The 13,134-nt window shown below is 59.2% G+C and overlaps 2 protein-coding genes across 3 annotated transcripts; both read left to right on the plus strand.

The window, feature by feature from the left end:
• Window positions 1-204: 204 nt before the first annotated feature.
• LOC100547499 (digestive cysteine proteinase 1-like) lies at window positions 205-4,519 on the plus strand. 2 transcript variants are annotated; one of them, XM_085208573.1, is made up of 11 exons: window positions 205-322; window positions 886-945; window positions 1,189-1,281; window positions 1,383-1,555; window positions 2,039-2,318; window positions 2,393-2,588; window positions 2,673-2,866; window positions 2,962-3,053; window positions 3,129-3,290; window positions 3,752-3,941; window positions 4,159-4,519. In XM_085208573.1, exons 1-11 carry the CDS (start codon window positions 268-270, stop codon window positions 4,344-4,346), a joined length of 1,683 nt encoding a protein of 560 aa, XP_085064699.1. In that variant the 5' UTR covers window positions 205-267; the 3' UTR covers window positions 4,347-4,519. The 2 variants fall into 2 exon arrangements, with proteins under 2 accessions (XP_085064699.1, XP_010721607.1); XM_010723305.4 differs by having other exon boundaries at window positions 2,075-2,318.
• Window positions 4,520-5,537: 1,018 nt separating this feature from the next.
• LOC100547653 (digestive cysteine proteinase 1-like) lies at window positions 5,538-9,114 on the plus strand. Its single transcript, XM_019622787.3, has 11 exons — window positions 5,538-5,645; window positions 5,982-6,041; window positions 6,130-6,222; window positions 6,308-6,480; window positions 6,691-6,931; window positions 7,336-7,537; window positions 7,617-7,810; window positions 7,906-7,997; window positions 8,073-8,234; window positions 8,424-8,613; window positions 8,753-9,114. Exons 1-11 carry the CDS (start codon window positions 5,594-5,596, stop codon window positions 8,938-8,940), a joined length of 1,647 nt encoding a protein of 548 aa, XP_019478332.1. The 5' UTR covers window positions 5,538-5,593; the 3' UTR covers window positions 8,941-9,114.
• Window positions 9,115-13,134: the final 4,020 nt, after the last annotated feature.

The raw sequence follows: 13,134 nt of genomic DNA on the forward strand, positions 1-13,134 counted from the left end.
CTGTGGGGTCCAGGATGCCAGCATTTCCCTCTGCCCCACAGCCCCCACCCCTGCAAGCCACCCCATAAGAGGGGTCCCAGTGCTCTCTGGTCCCCCAGCTTGTTTTGGCCGTGCCACCCATCCCCAGCCAGCACCCTGCAGCTCTCCCAACACGCAGCACCACGCTGCCAGCCGGTCCCATGCACCACATGATTTCAGTTCTTTCCCTCCCCTGGGGAGGGCCCAGGTTTGGGCTTAAAGCCGAGCTCGTCCCAGTGAGGAGCTGTGATGATGGGTGTGCTGGGCTGGCTCCTGGCTGCTGCCCTCGGCAGCTCCGTGCAGGGTGAGTCGGTGCCCTTTGGGGACACCCATGGGTGGGAGCTGGGGGTGGCATCTCCTCATTGCTTGGAGGGGAGAAAGGGGTTTCCCGCATGCATTGTGGGGTTTCCTAAATGTGAAGCCCTTAAGGGAGAAGAGCTGCAGGGTGGCGAAGTGCTTTGGTAAGGAGGAAGTGTGAAAATAGGGCTGCATTGAGGCAGGCTGCTGTAACTCTGGATGGTTCCCTGTTTTGCAGTGAGGCAGGCAGGTTGCTGCCGGAAGCAAAAGGAGGGGAGAGGGGAGAGTGGAAGGGTCTGTGCCCCTCTGAGAGGGACTGTGCTTGGAACAGCTCATAGGGCTGCTGGCTCCACTGCTGCTCCCCACATCCCCGGCACCGCCTGCCCAGGGCACAGTGGGGAGCCCCAGAGTTTGGGTGCAGCAGCAGCAGAGCCTTAACAGATCCTGGAGAAGGTGTTGTGAAGGGGAAGGCAGTGGGGCATGTTGGTGTGGGGTTGCACAAGTCCTAAGCCCCAAGCACGGCTCCAGCAGCCCCACAGACTGCGCTCACCCCACCGCTCTGCCTTGCAGGGCACGACGATGCGCTCTCCCATCCGCACCCACACTTTGGTTCCGTCTACCACGTGCGAGGTAACGGCCCCACACCAGGACCCACAGCACCCTGCTCTGTGGGGGGAGAGGAGGGTGCTCAGATCTGAGCCGTCCCAGTGCCAAAATGGGGGTGGTTCACTGCGTGCGTTGGTGGGGGGACTGCAGGGATCTGCAGCTGGGTTTGGCTGCAGGACTGCATCCTCTGCGTCCTCTAGTGCATGCGGTGCAGTCAGGGCTTGGGGAGGGATGCCGGGTGCTGGGGCTGAGCTGGATGTCCTGCAGGGGTTATCAGTCTGCCCTATGCTGAAATCGAGGAGCCCTTTGAAGCCTGGTACAACCTGACGGGGAACAAGAGCCGGATCCAGTATTATGGGGGTAAGTGCTCTGGGTGCACCCGTCCGTGCCATGCTGTGTCTGTCCCTGAGCAGACAGCTGAGGTGGGATCGCCGTGCCTCAGTTTCCCCTGCCCGGTGCAGGGCAGGTGATCACATACCAGCTGGCTGGGGTGAAGCCCTATGGGATGCGCTACAAGATCACCCCTGAGACCACCGAGAAGGAGGTGAACGTTCGGAAATGCTTCCAGCTGCCCGGATCCAAGGAGGACGTGGTCAAGGCTCAGAGCGTCTTCCCCAGCTTGGATGGCTTCAAGGTGAGGGCTGGGAGGTGCCGGAGCCTGGAGCCGAGCGCTGCCTGGAGCATCCCTTGGGATGGGTGCTGCACAACGCACCAATCCCTGCAGGGTGCAGGGCAGGCTGCGGCACATCCTGCACCCACAGGCTCAGGGAGGGTCATTTCCCCACCCGCATCGGGGCCGGACGCCTGACTCCTTTCCCAATCCTGAGAAATGCTGGGACGTGCCACAGCCCACGCAAATGCCGGCATGTTGGGATGGCCTGGGCAAGTCGTTGCATGGCGGCTCTGCTCCTGATGTCCGCAGGCTCTGGGGCAGCATCAACAGCATCCTGTGTGGGGAACGTGAGAGACACGGCTGGATCTGTCCCAGGAGTCTGGCATGGGTTGGGTGTTCAAGGCAATGTTGGGTGCCCAAAACAATGATGGGTGCCCAAAGCGATGATGGCTACCCGAAGTGATGTTGGGTGCCCAGGGAGTCATGAGTTTGGGGTCCACACAGGGTTGGCACCCCAAACACCCATCCTCATCCCCCCAGTTCCTGCGGGAGGAGTATTACCAGGGCCAGTACTGCGCCGTGTGGCAGAACGTCACCCGCTGGGAGCAGAAGAAGAACGTCTACACACTGTGGGTCACCAACTCCAGCTGTGGGGTGGCCCCGGTGCACTACGAGATGCGGGGCTACAACAGCCTGCTGGGCTCCCACTACGACAAGTATGAGATCTCCTACACAGAATTTGACAACAGCTTCCCTCCGTCCGTCTTTGACATCCCAGTGAACGGTGAGTGGGGCTGGGACCCCACCTCAGCGCTGGGGAGAACTTGGGCTGACGGCGTTCCCCTCACTGCACCCCAGAGACGAAGAAATGCGGGCTGCTGCCGGGCAGCGTGGCGGAGCACCGTGTGCTGGCAAACCCCATGGAGGATCTGGTGGGGCGGCACCGACCGTGGGCACATGAGGTGTTCCACCACTACCGCCGGCGCTTCGGGCGGCACTACGGCTCAGCACGGGAGCTGGAGCACCGGCAGCGCATCTTCGTGCACAACATGAGGTACGGGCACAGGGGGGACCCACGGGGGAGACCCCCACTCTTCTGGGGACACGGTGGGCTGAGAGGTGCCGCCCCCACCCCCAGGTTTGTGCACTCCAAGAACCGTGCCGCGCTCTCCTACTCGCTGGCGCTGAACCACCTGGCTGACCGCACGCCCCAGGAGATGGCCGCCATGCGGGGACGGCGCCGGAGCGGGGACCCCAACCATGGGCTGCCCTTCCCTGCTGAGCACTATGCTGGAATCATCCTGCCCGAGAGCCTGGACTGGAGGCTGTACGGTGAGGAGGGACCCGGCTTGGCTGGGAGCATGGAGAGCCCTCACCTCCTGCCTCAGTTTCCCTTCACACCCCATCGGTTGTCCCGCTGTCCCCAGGCGCGGTGACCCCCGTGAAGGACCAGGCTGTCTGCGGGTCCTGCTGGAGCTTCGCCACCACGGGGGCCATGGAGGGGGCCCTCTTCCTCAAGGTGGGAGCGGGGACCTAACACTTTGGGGTGGCCAGAGGGTTCCTGTCCCTGTCCCTACAGCGTGTCCCCCCGCAGACCGGTGTGCTGACCCCGCTGTCCCAGCAAGTCCTCATCGACTGCTCCTGGGGCTTTGGGAACTACGCGTGTGATGGGGGTGAGGAGTGGAGAGCCTACGAGTGGATCAAGAAGCACGGCGGCATCGCCAGCACCGAGTCCTACGGCACCTACAAGGGGCAGGTGAGGGTGGCCCCATGTCCCAGTTGGGTCCCCTGCTGTTGGGATGTGCCCCCTGAGCCCTGCTTGGGCTCCCCATCAGATGCTCACAGGCTCTGGTGATGGGGAAACTACCCTAGGGTACGAGAGTCACCATGGTTCCACGCAGGCTGAAGCCAAGCCCTGCGGCTCAGCCAGGTTTCATCACTGCCTCAGTTTCTCTTCTTGCAAAACAGGGACGATGCTCCTCCGCCCATGGGAGTGTTGCATCCTTGCGGTGCAGGGATGGAGCAGGGCTGCCTGGGGACAGGGCAGAACGAGGGGGTTGGGTGCAGTGTCTGGGACACTGGGCAGGAGGGGCTGGAGGGGGGATGCTGGCACAGCCCCAACCCCACATCAGCCCCTGTGTCAGAGCAAGGGGCAGCCAGGGGCGCAGCGAGGGGACGTGGGTGCCCCCACTGATGCAGCCCCTACTGGTGATGCAGAACGGCTTGTGCCACTACAACCAGTCTGAGATGCTGGCCAAGATCACGGGCTACGTCAACGTCACCTCGGGCAACATCACAGCTGTCAAAACTGCCATCTACAAGCACGGCCCCGTGGCTGTCAGCATCGATGCCTCGCACAAGACCTTTTCCTTCTATTCCAATGGGATCTACTATGAGCCCAAGTGTGGTGAGTGGGGTGGCATGCAGGGATTGGGGTTCTGGGGGTGATGCCAAGACTCCCAGATCTCTCACCTTGCTGTTGAGTGGCTTTGGCAGGGCTGGAGGAGGTGAGCGACCCCATATGGGAAGGTCAGGTTGGATATTAGGAGAAATTCTGTGATCATAGATCACACAGATGATAAGCATCTCTCCCCAAAAGACCATTTCCCTTGTTGTCCCTGCAGCAAACAAGTCAGGACAGCTGGACCACGCAGTGCTGGCTGTGGGCTATGGCGTCCTGCAGGGAGAGACCTACTGGCTCATCAAGAACTCCTGGTCCACTTACTGGGGCAACGATGGCTACATCCTCATGGCCATGAAGGACAACAACTGCGGCGTGGCCACCGAGGCCACCTACCCCATCCTGGCATAAAACACCTCTCTGAGGGCAGAGCCCTTGGTGGTGTTCCCAGCACACATCCCTGCATCGGAACCTTTAGTGGGACCTCATGGTGGAGGAGGATGATGGGGACGTGGTGGGACAGGACAGTGGGGTGCTGGAAAAGCAGCCATAGGCTTGCCAATAAAGACCCTGGAAAAACACAATTTGGTTTCTATGGGAGGGATTCAGTTGGTGGCTGCCTGGCTCAGCACAGTTCTTGTTCCAGCCCTGTGGGACCGCAGGGCTCTCCTGGGGAGGGGACAGTGGCATTTGCAGCATCTCAGCTGCCCGTAGGGAAGCTCCTGCAGCCCTATCTTGAGGTGGAGCACAAACAACTCCAGGATTTCTGCTGAGCAGAGACATTCTTGATCACGGGGGGAGCAGCCACCCTCTGCCCCAATTCGTGGGCTGTGCTGGGGCCAGAGCGAGAAGGTGGCACTCGGGGCAGCACTGTGTTTTCCACACCCTGGGGGGCTGCTCCCCTCTGTGGGGGTCTCTGCTATACCCTCAGACCATTGCTCATCGGTGTGCAAAGGGAGAGCCTTTGCTCTTATAGGACTGGGGCATTTGGGGAATGCTGCAGCACGGAGGGCACCACCCACACACGTCCCCAGCAGCCCTCCAGCACCCAGCTCCTATCTGCCTTGTTTGGGGTTCGCTGTCACCTTGGGCAGGGCTCCAGCTGGATGTGCTGCAGGCAGGAGGGGTGAAGGCCACCACTGCAGGGACGGTGCTGCTCTCCTTGCTGGGTCCTTCTTTTCCATGTAGCTCCTGAGATGTGATCTACATTTTCCTCCTTTTTATTTATTTATATTTTTTTCCAGTTAACTCCATAACTGCAGCCCCTGGGTTTGTGCTGCTGGCTCATCCAAAGGGATGCAGGAATGCAAAGTCCCCATGGCTCCAGTGGGGACATTCTGCCAGGAGGGTGGGAGAACCCAAGGGGACTTTGCTTTCTTGCTCTCCTGGGGCAGCTGATGAGGTTCACCTGCAGCTCCTGCACTGCTGTAAGTGGTGCTGCAAGCTGCAGGCAGCAGAGCCTTGGGAGGGAGCACAGAGGTTCCCCCAACCCCCCCAACCCATGGGTGCTCATGGTGGGGCAACCCAAAGCCACACCCCCCACCCCATGGTCCCATCCTGGTTCTGGGAGGGCTGTGCCTTTTGGCTGCAGCCAGCTCCCTGCCCACCCAGTGGTCCTATTTAAGCAGGGCAGTGGGTGGGGGGTGGGTGGGTGCAGGATGGAGGACTGGGGGTGGTTGTTGGTGGTGCTTAGGGCTGCAGTGCTGCTGGGTGAGTGCTCAGTGTGAGGGGGGAAGGGGTGATGGCTGTGCTCTCTTTGTGGGGAGATGTCCCTCGGGTGGTGCTGAGCTCTGCCTTGTCCCCATGCCAGGGAGGAGTGGGGACCCCTTCCCTGTAGACCCCCAGCTTCAGAATCCTCTGCCTCTGTCCTGGATGGGCAGAGTGGGAGCCCTCCTCTGCACCTCCCCTGCTCTGTCCCTTCTTTCTGGGGTTTTATGCAGGCATTGAGCCAGGGACCAGCTCAGCTGCCAGCCCTGCCCTTGGAGAGGTGGACAAGCAGCATTTTAAAGGGCTTTAAAAATTATTGCTTCCCTTTTTCCTTTCCAGGAGCAGAGAGCGAAGCTCCTCCAGAGAGACCCACGTTTGGAGATGTCTACCATGTTGAAGGTACTGCTGGGGGGTCCGGCACCTCTGGGTGCTGCTGAGTGGCTGCTGTGGGTGGGATCAGTGGGGTGACACCATGGGGCGCCCACAGGAACCATCAGCCTGCCCTATGCCGAGATCAGGGAGCCCTTTGAAGCCTGGTACAACCTCACAGGGGAGAAGAGCCGCATCGAGTATTACGGCGGTGGGTGCAGAGAACTCGTGGCCTCCCCACGGAGCCACCCCAGTGCCAGCGCCGTGGCTGGAACCCAGTGCTGTCCCATCCCCAGGGCAAGTGGTCACCTTCCAGTTCGGCTCCATGGGGCCTTTTGGTGCCAGCTTCAAAGTGACCCCAGAGACCACGGAGACGGAGCTGAACGTCCGCAAATGTTTCCGCATCAACGGCACGGATGGGGATCTCATCATCCCACAGAGTGTCTTCCCCAGCCTGGAGCACTTCAGGGTGAGCCCTGGGCATGGTGACTGGGGGTGAGACAGGGGACGGGATGGGACAGCGATGGGCACGGTGGGTGCCACCAGAGCTCCCGTGAGAGGGCAGAAGTGGTTGGGAATGGGGCAAATGCGAGGCCAGGTCCAGGCCTGGCATTCTGAGGGGCACAGTGCACAGGGGGGACGCGGTGGCAGTGAGGTGTTGCTGACATCTCGTGCCCAGCGGGTGCGGGAGGAGCAGTTCCACGGGCAGCACTGCACCGTATGGCAGAACGTCTCCTACTGGGGCCATAAGAAGAACGTCTACACGCTGCGGGTGGGCAGCTCGATGCACGGCCCCGTGCCCCTGCATTATGAGGTGCGGGGCTACAACAGCCTGCTGGGCTCCCACTACGACAAATACGAGATCGAGTACAGCGCCTTCGGGCACCGCTTCGACCCCAGCATCTTCCAGCTCCCACACGGTGAGCAGCTGCTGCCACCCCACAGCCCTCCTGGGGATGTGCCTGCACGAAACGCAGCCCTGTGTCCTCCTCTTTAACTTGCTTTAATGAAGTTGCATGCACCCTCTAATTTGGGTCAATAGGTTTAGGAGAAAGGGAGGTGGGAAAATAGGTGAAAATGATAACTGTAGTGATCCCAGTGTTGGGGAACCCTGTTTTGGTGCAGTGCAGGGATGCTCCAGCTCTGGCTGCAGATGCAGATCCCCCATGCAGACCCCTATAGAGGGCAGGCACTGGGTGCACACCCTGCATACAGATATCTATAGGGCGGGCACCCCATGGTCTGCAGGTGCCATACACCCTGCTGCGGGGTCAGGAGCTGCTGTCTATGCCCCGAGGCCGCAGCCCCGCTCTGTGCCCCATAGGTGTGCAGTGTGAGCAGTGGCCCACAGCCGGCCCCGAGCACCGCATCGTGGCCAACCCCATGCAGGAGTTTGTGGGGACTGCCCCGGACATGGAGCGCGTCCACCACCGCCTCTTCCACCGCTATAAGGAGAGGTTTGGGAAACGCTACAGCAGTGAGGAGGAGCACGAGCACCGCAAGAGAACCTTCATCCACAACATGCGGTGCATATGGGGCGGCGGGTGGAGAGCTGGAGGCTCACAGGGGTTCCCCTGACCCCACAGCATCTCTCCCCACCCCCAGGTTTGTGCACTCCAAGAACCGTGCCGCGCTCTCCTACTCGCTGGCGCTGAACCACCTGGCTGACCGCACGCCCCAGGAGATGGCCGCCATGCGGGGACGGCGCCGGAGCGGGGACCCCAACCATGGGCAGAGCTTCTCCATGCAGCTCTACACCGGTCTCATCCTGCCCGAGAGCCTGGACTGGAGGCTGTACGGTGAGGAGGGAGCCGGCTTGGCTGGGAGCATGGAGAGCCCTCACCTCCTGCCTCAGTTTCCCTTCACACCCCATCGGTTGTCCCGCTGTCCCCAGGCGCGGTGACCCCCGTGAAGGACCAGGCTGTCTGTGGGTCCTGCTGGAGCTTCGCCACCACGGGGGCCATGGAGGGGGCCCTCTTCCTCAAGGTGGGAGCGGGGATCCAACGCTTTGGGGTGGCCAGAGGGTTCCTGTCCCTGTCCCTACAGCGTGTCCCCCCGCAGACCGGCGTGCTGACCCCGCTGTCCCAGCAAGTCCTCATCGACTGCTCCTGGGGCTTTGGGAACTATGCGTGTGATGGGGGTGAGGAGTGGAGAGCCTACGAGTGGATCAAGAAGCACGGCGGCATCGCCAGCACCGAGTCCTACGGGCCTTACCTGGGACAGGTGAGGGTGCTGGGGGTGCGCACACCCCATCCTCCCATCCAGGATATGGGGTACAGAGAGAGACTCCTCCAAATCTGCTGTCATCTCTTTGTTGGTGGATGGCTGCTCCCTTTGGTTTGGTTATTCTTTGCTAGGGTGTGTTGGATCCCCACCCTGGACCATGATGTCACCCCAGTGTCCCCCTCCCAGAATGGCTACTGCCACTACAACCAGTCGGAGCTGGTGGCCCCGCTCACCGGCTACGTCACTGTGGAGCCGGGCAATGCTGAAGCTCTGAAAGCTGCACTGTTCAAGCACGGCCCCGTAGCTGTCAACATTGATGCCTCACACAAGTCCTTCACCTTCTACGCCAACGGGGTCTACGAGGAGCCCCACTGTGGTGAGGGGGGGGCGGAACCCAGTGGAGATGATGGAAATGAGGATGGATGGAGATGGGGACGATGGGGGTCAGTGGATAGGTGGCAATGGGATGGGTGGAGATGGGCATGGGGATGTCTTTTTTTCTGTTTTCCTCCCAGGGAATGAGACGTCAGAGCTGGACCACGCAGTGCTGGCTGTGGGCTATGGCGTCCTGCATGGCAAGAGTTACTGGCTCATCAAGAACTCCTGGTCCACCTTCTGGGGCAACGATGGCTACATCCTCATGGCCATGAAGGACAACAACTGCGGCGTGGCCACTGCTGCTTCCTTCCCCATCCTGGCTTGATGGGATGACGGGACAGCCTCATGCAGGCACTGTCCCCACTGTGTCCCTCTATGCAGGCGAGGGGACAGCAGAGGGACACAGGGCTCTGCGAGGTGGCTGTGGGGTGGAGGAAGGCAGACGATGCTCTGTTGAGGTATTTTATCAACACAGCAATAAACATCTATAGAGAAGCGATCCGTCCATCCTGCTGGCTGTGCTCTGTCACCCTCGACCCACCTTCAATGCCCATCCCCTACACCCGATGGCATCCCCTTGTAACTGCTTGTGCAAGGGCTGCATCTTCCCCCAAATGGGCTGTGGTGGCAGAGAGCAGCCCTGCCCAACAGCTGCATCCTTTCTGTGCCCAGCAAATGGCCCAGGGAGCTGCTGTGCTCCCTCACCACGGAGCCTCGTCCTTCCCTGATTGCTCCCGATTGAGGGTGGCAGGTCATAATATTTTCTTGTTTTCCTTCCCTTGTTCACCTGCTTATTTTACAATTTGCTGCACTGATTTCTGAAGTGGTCTTTAATCATTCCCAGCAGGGGTGCTGAGTCGAATTCACGTCTGGGAGAGAAACGATCACCGTGCAGGAATAATGTGGTTTATTCCGTGGGAGTCTGGGTCTCCAGATCTTTGATTCTCTCGGCTGCAGTCAATAAAACACGCTTTGACTTTCAGGGAACCGTGACTTTCAGGCTCCCTTTGGATGGGTGATGCTGTGAATTTGCTGCTGAACACGCAGGAGGCTCTGGGAGCTGCAGGCTGTGCACCCCCAGAAGCATTTATCAGGAGCTGAAAATTTTGCATTTGTGGCACTGGGGAAAGCAGAGGCTCCAAGTGGGGGTTGTTGAGCAGGGATGGGACTTTAAATTAAGGTCGGTTTGTTTTCTTTGGAAAAGGATTTAGGGATGGAGGTGTCTGAGAAGAGGTCTGCTGCTGCAGAACTGCCATCCCAGAGTAGTTCTGGGGGAAATGCCCTGGATTTGGTACTGGATGGTGAAACAGAGCTGAACTTGGTGTGCTATGAAGGCAGCGAGTGCTGCCCTGTGTGTGAAACGTGATTTCACCCCCTCCCTCCCTTCCCCATCCAGCCCCACATCATTACCTGGTGCCTGTAACCACACTGCTGCAGAAGCAAAAGGTGAGATCTGGGGGTGGCAGGCTGTCCTTTGGCACGGTGGGTCCTCACATGCCTGGCCACGTGAGCATGCATGGCTGGGGAGCAGAGGGCTCTGAGCTTCTCCTCTCATCTCGGCAAGGACTGTTTCCACTCTGCCAAGCCAGAAGAGGCAGAGCAGGACTTTGTGGTACACTTCCAGTAGGGCTGGCAGCCTCCTGCCTGCCCCTCCGTGACCCCAGGCCGTGTGCCACCACAGTGTCCCCACGACAAGGACACAAACCTGGGGGGGACGATCCTGGCTCCATGCTGGGCTCTGACCCACGCGCTCTGAGCCCTGTGCTGGCTGAGACATGGAGAGAGATGAAACAGCACAGCCCTCAAACAACACCCCTCCCACACTCCGAGGCTGTTTTGTTCCAGCAAAATGTGCATTCTGCGGGTGAGAGCATCCAGATCTGCAGGATCAATCTGTCCACACGTCCAGAAACTCGGGGCGGGCTGCCTTTGCCAAGGTAAACGATCCCCTGAGGGAGGGTGGTGGGGATTTCAGCTGGGTTTGCTTCTCGCCCTGCCCTGGGCTGTGCTGGATGCTGCATTTCCCTCCAGAGACAGCTGTGCTCCGGCACAGACCTCTGTGCAGCAATGCCAGGTGGCCACAAAACACTCTCCAGCCCCAAAGCTGGCTGCCTTTCAGCGCCGGATGAATTATCTGTGAAAACCTCTGGTGGCTCGCACAAAACAAGGTAATTATTCAGAAAGCAGGGGGACACGGAGAGAGCCAGCATCTGAAAATATTATCTGTGAGTGATTTAGAGAACCACAGACAGAGCCGGAGAACAGCAGCTGGATCAAAGCGGGTTTGGCAATTCCTTGGTTCCCAGATGCTCCATCCGAGCGGGGCTCTCATGAACTCCCAGTTGGGGTCAGGGCTCCTCGGGTCACTCTGCGGACAGCAGTGTTGCACAGCCCTTTGGCTTTATGATGACAAAGAGTACGATTCGGGGCAGAAAAGCTTGCTTTTTTGCCACAGAAACCACAGCATTTGGGGGCACAAGCGATCATGTCCAGAAAGACCCAAGTGATTGCAAGACCTCTGCAAGACAGTTTGCTCAAAGCTGCGCTGTTGCTAACGAGGCTATCCTGGAAAATCACTGAGGCAGTGGCTTTTTAAACGTTTCTTCTTACACTTCCCTCAGTAGCAGCTTTACAAACGCTCTTCCTTAGCCAAACGTCCTTCCCTTGGCGACTGTGACTGCTCTGGCAGGTTTGTTGTTCTAAAATGAACCGCTCCTCTTGCTCAGCTCGAGAGATTTGCAACCCACCTCTCTCCCTCCAGACTTTTTGGAGGTTTCATTCCTTGTAACGAACCGCTCGCGGCGTTTACGTCTTCCAGGTGTGCTGTCAAACCCTTCCGAAAGTCCTCCACCTCCACCCCATTTCCCTAAGAAACCGTTCTCAGAGCATCCCAGCCCCCTGGGCAACGAGGAGGGTTTTGTTTAACGCTACCCACCGCCTCTGCCAAGCTCTGCCTTCTGCTCTCACCCACCGCTACTTCCCAATCACCATCCAGCACGCAGCACAGTGCAACAAATTTCATGAAATTAAGTATTTCTCCTACACACAGCATATTTGCCCGGTGATTATAACTAGTCCCCGAGGTAGCCAAGCACAGCAGAATTTCAGTTTAATATGCACACCCACGCAGCCTTACTAAAAACCCAAGACACTCCCCGGTCCTTCTCGGGAAAGGCTGAGCACTGCGGTGAGCATCTCCTGTTTCAGCTTCACCACTTGCACAAACCACGCCTGGGAATGCTCCGTGATCCACTGTACAAAAAACCAAAAAGGTGGAGAAATAAAGTTTCCCAAAGATTTCAAGGTATCCCTGATGGCCCAACAGTGAGAGGGGTTTGAGAACTCAGGAATGTCAGACAAAACAGACACGCAGCAAACGGATCACACGCTGCTGTGCCTTTATGAACACAACCACCAGTAGTTGCTGCTTTATGCGTTTGCTTTGTCTTGGATTTACAGAGTGAACTTTTAACTCCAAAGTGCTTTAATTCCCTCATTTGTTTGGGCAGGCAGCAGGGCTGTACGTTCGCAGCACCTGTGAATGTCACACTGTAAAAATGACAAAGACTCCATTTAAAACACAGAGCAATTCCCCACTGTTTGCACAGCAGATGGTTTGCCCTCACCTCACACCCATAGCAAAACAGAGGCAATTTTCCCAACGGCGCAAGCTGCAGACCGCAGCACCCAACCCGGGGTGTAAACACAGCAAGCTGCAATTTGCATTGCCTATCCTGCCCCAAACGTGAGATCCACCCCTGCAGATCACAGCTTGCCTCGGCTGCGCCTGGGGCTTGAAGACGTGCAACTGCCCTCACAGCAACCACCGACTTCTGCAGTTGGTGCAAAAAGGGAAACAACCCCGCGAGGAAGTTCTCCTTTTGCTGCAGATGCCACCCCCTGCCTCACTCTCCCTTCCTTTTCCTCCAATTCATACATCCAACCCTTTAAGCACAGCTGCGGCTGCACTACAGCATCCATCAGCCACCTCCTGGCTCTACTTTTGGGCTGAGCAACCCTGCAGCCTCCTGCTTCTCTTCCTCTAGCCCTCACTCTCTCTCAGCACCCCATGCCCTGAGCCCTCCCCTCCCACCCTCACACAGGACAGCTATGGCTCTCACTGAGCCTCGGTGATGCCTTTCCCCATCCTTCAGCCCTTGGTCCAGTCTTGGCCCTGCCCTCGTCTCTGGGCAGACCCAGACCCAGGCTGAGAACCAGACCCTGTTTCCTGCCCTCACCCTCCTCCACCTTTTGCACATACTGGCCCCTGGCCAGGTCCGGCCTGGCTCAGCCCCTGCACTCAGCCCCAGCCCGGCCCAGCTCAGTCCCTGCCCGCACTCCTGCAGGCCCTGCCCACCCTCTGCCCTCAGCCCCATCCTGCCCCACTTCCGCTTCCGGTTCCCCTCCCCCACCCCAATCCCGCGCAATGCCTTCTGGGTCGCCCCCGCCCGTCGCGCTCTCGCGCGACCTCCCCGTCGCCCCGCGCGCGCCCCCGCGGCGGTTACATCACAGTAACGCG

This window comes from Meleagris gallopavo, chromosome 25, assembly GCF_905368555.1.
Source record: "Meleagris gallopavo chromosome 25, MGAL_WU_HG_1.1, whole genome shotgun sequence".
Taxonomy (NCBI): domain Eukaryota; kingdom Metazoa; phylum Chordata; class Aves; order Galliformes; family Phasianidae; genus Meleagris; species Meleagris gallopavo.

What these genes read in the sequence shown, in the direction of transcription:
- LOC100547499 (XM_085208573.1), top strand. Translation starts at nt 268, where the DNA reads ATGATGGGTGTGCTGGGCTGGCTCCTGGCTGCTGCCCTCGGCAGCTCC. An exon ending in ATCTTCGTGCACAACATGAG is followed by an intron (nt 2,589 to 2,672) that starts GTACGGGCACAG and finishes CCCCACCCCCAG; the next exon opens with GTTTGTGCACTCCAAGAACC. An exon ending in ACGGCACCTACAAGGGGCAG is followed by an intron (nt 3,291 to 3,751) that starts GTGAGGGTGGCC and finishes CTGGTGATGCAG; the next exon opens with AACGGCTTGTGCCACTACAA.
- LOC100547653 (XM_019622787.3), top strand. Translation starts at nt 5,594, where the DNA reads ATGGAGGACTGGGGGTGGTTGTTGGTGGTGCTTAGGGCTGCAGTGCTG. An exon ending in CATCTTCCAGCTCCCACACG is followed by an intron (nt 6,932 to 7,335) that starts GTGAGCAGCTGC and finishes TGTGCCCCATAG; the next exon opens with GTGTGCAGTGTGAGCAGTGG. An exon ending in ACCTTCATCCACAACATGCG is followed by an intron (nt 7,538 to 7,616) that starts GTGCATATGGGG and finishes CCCCACCCCCAG; the next exon opens with GTTTGTGCACTCCAAGAACC.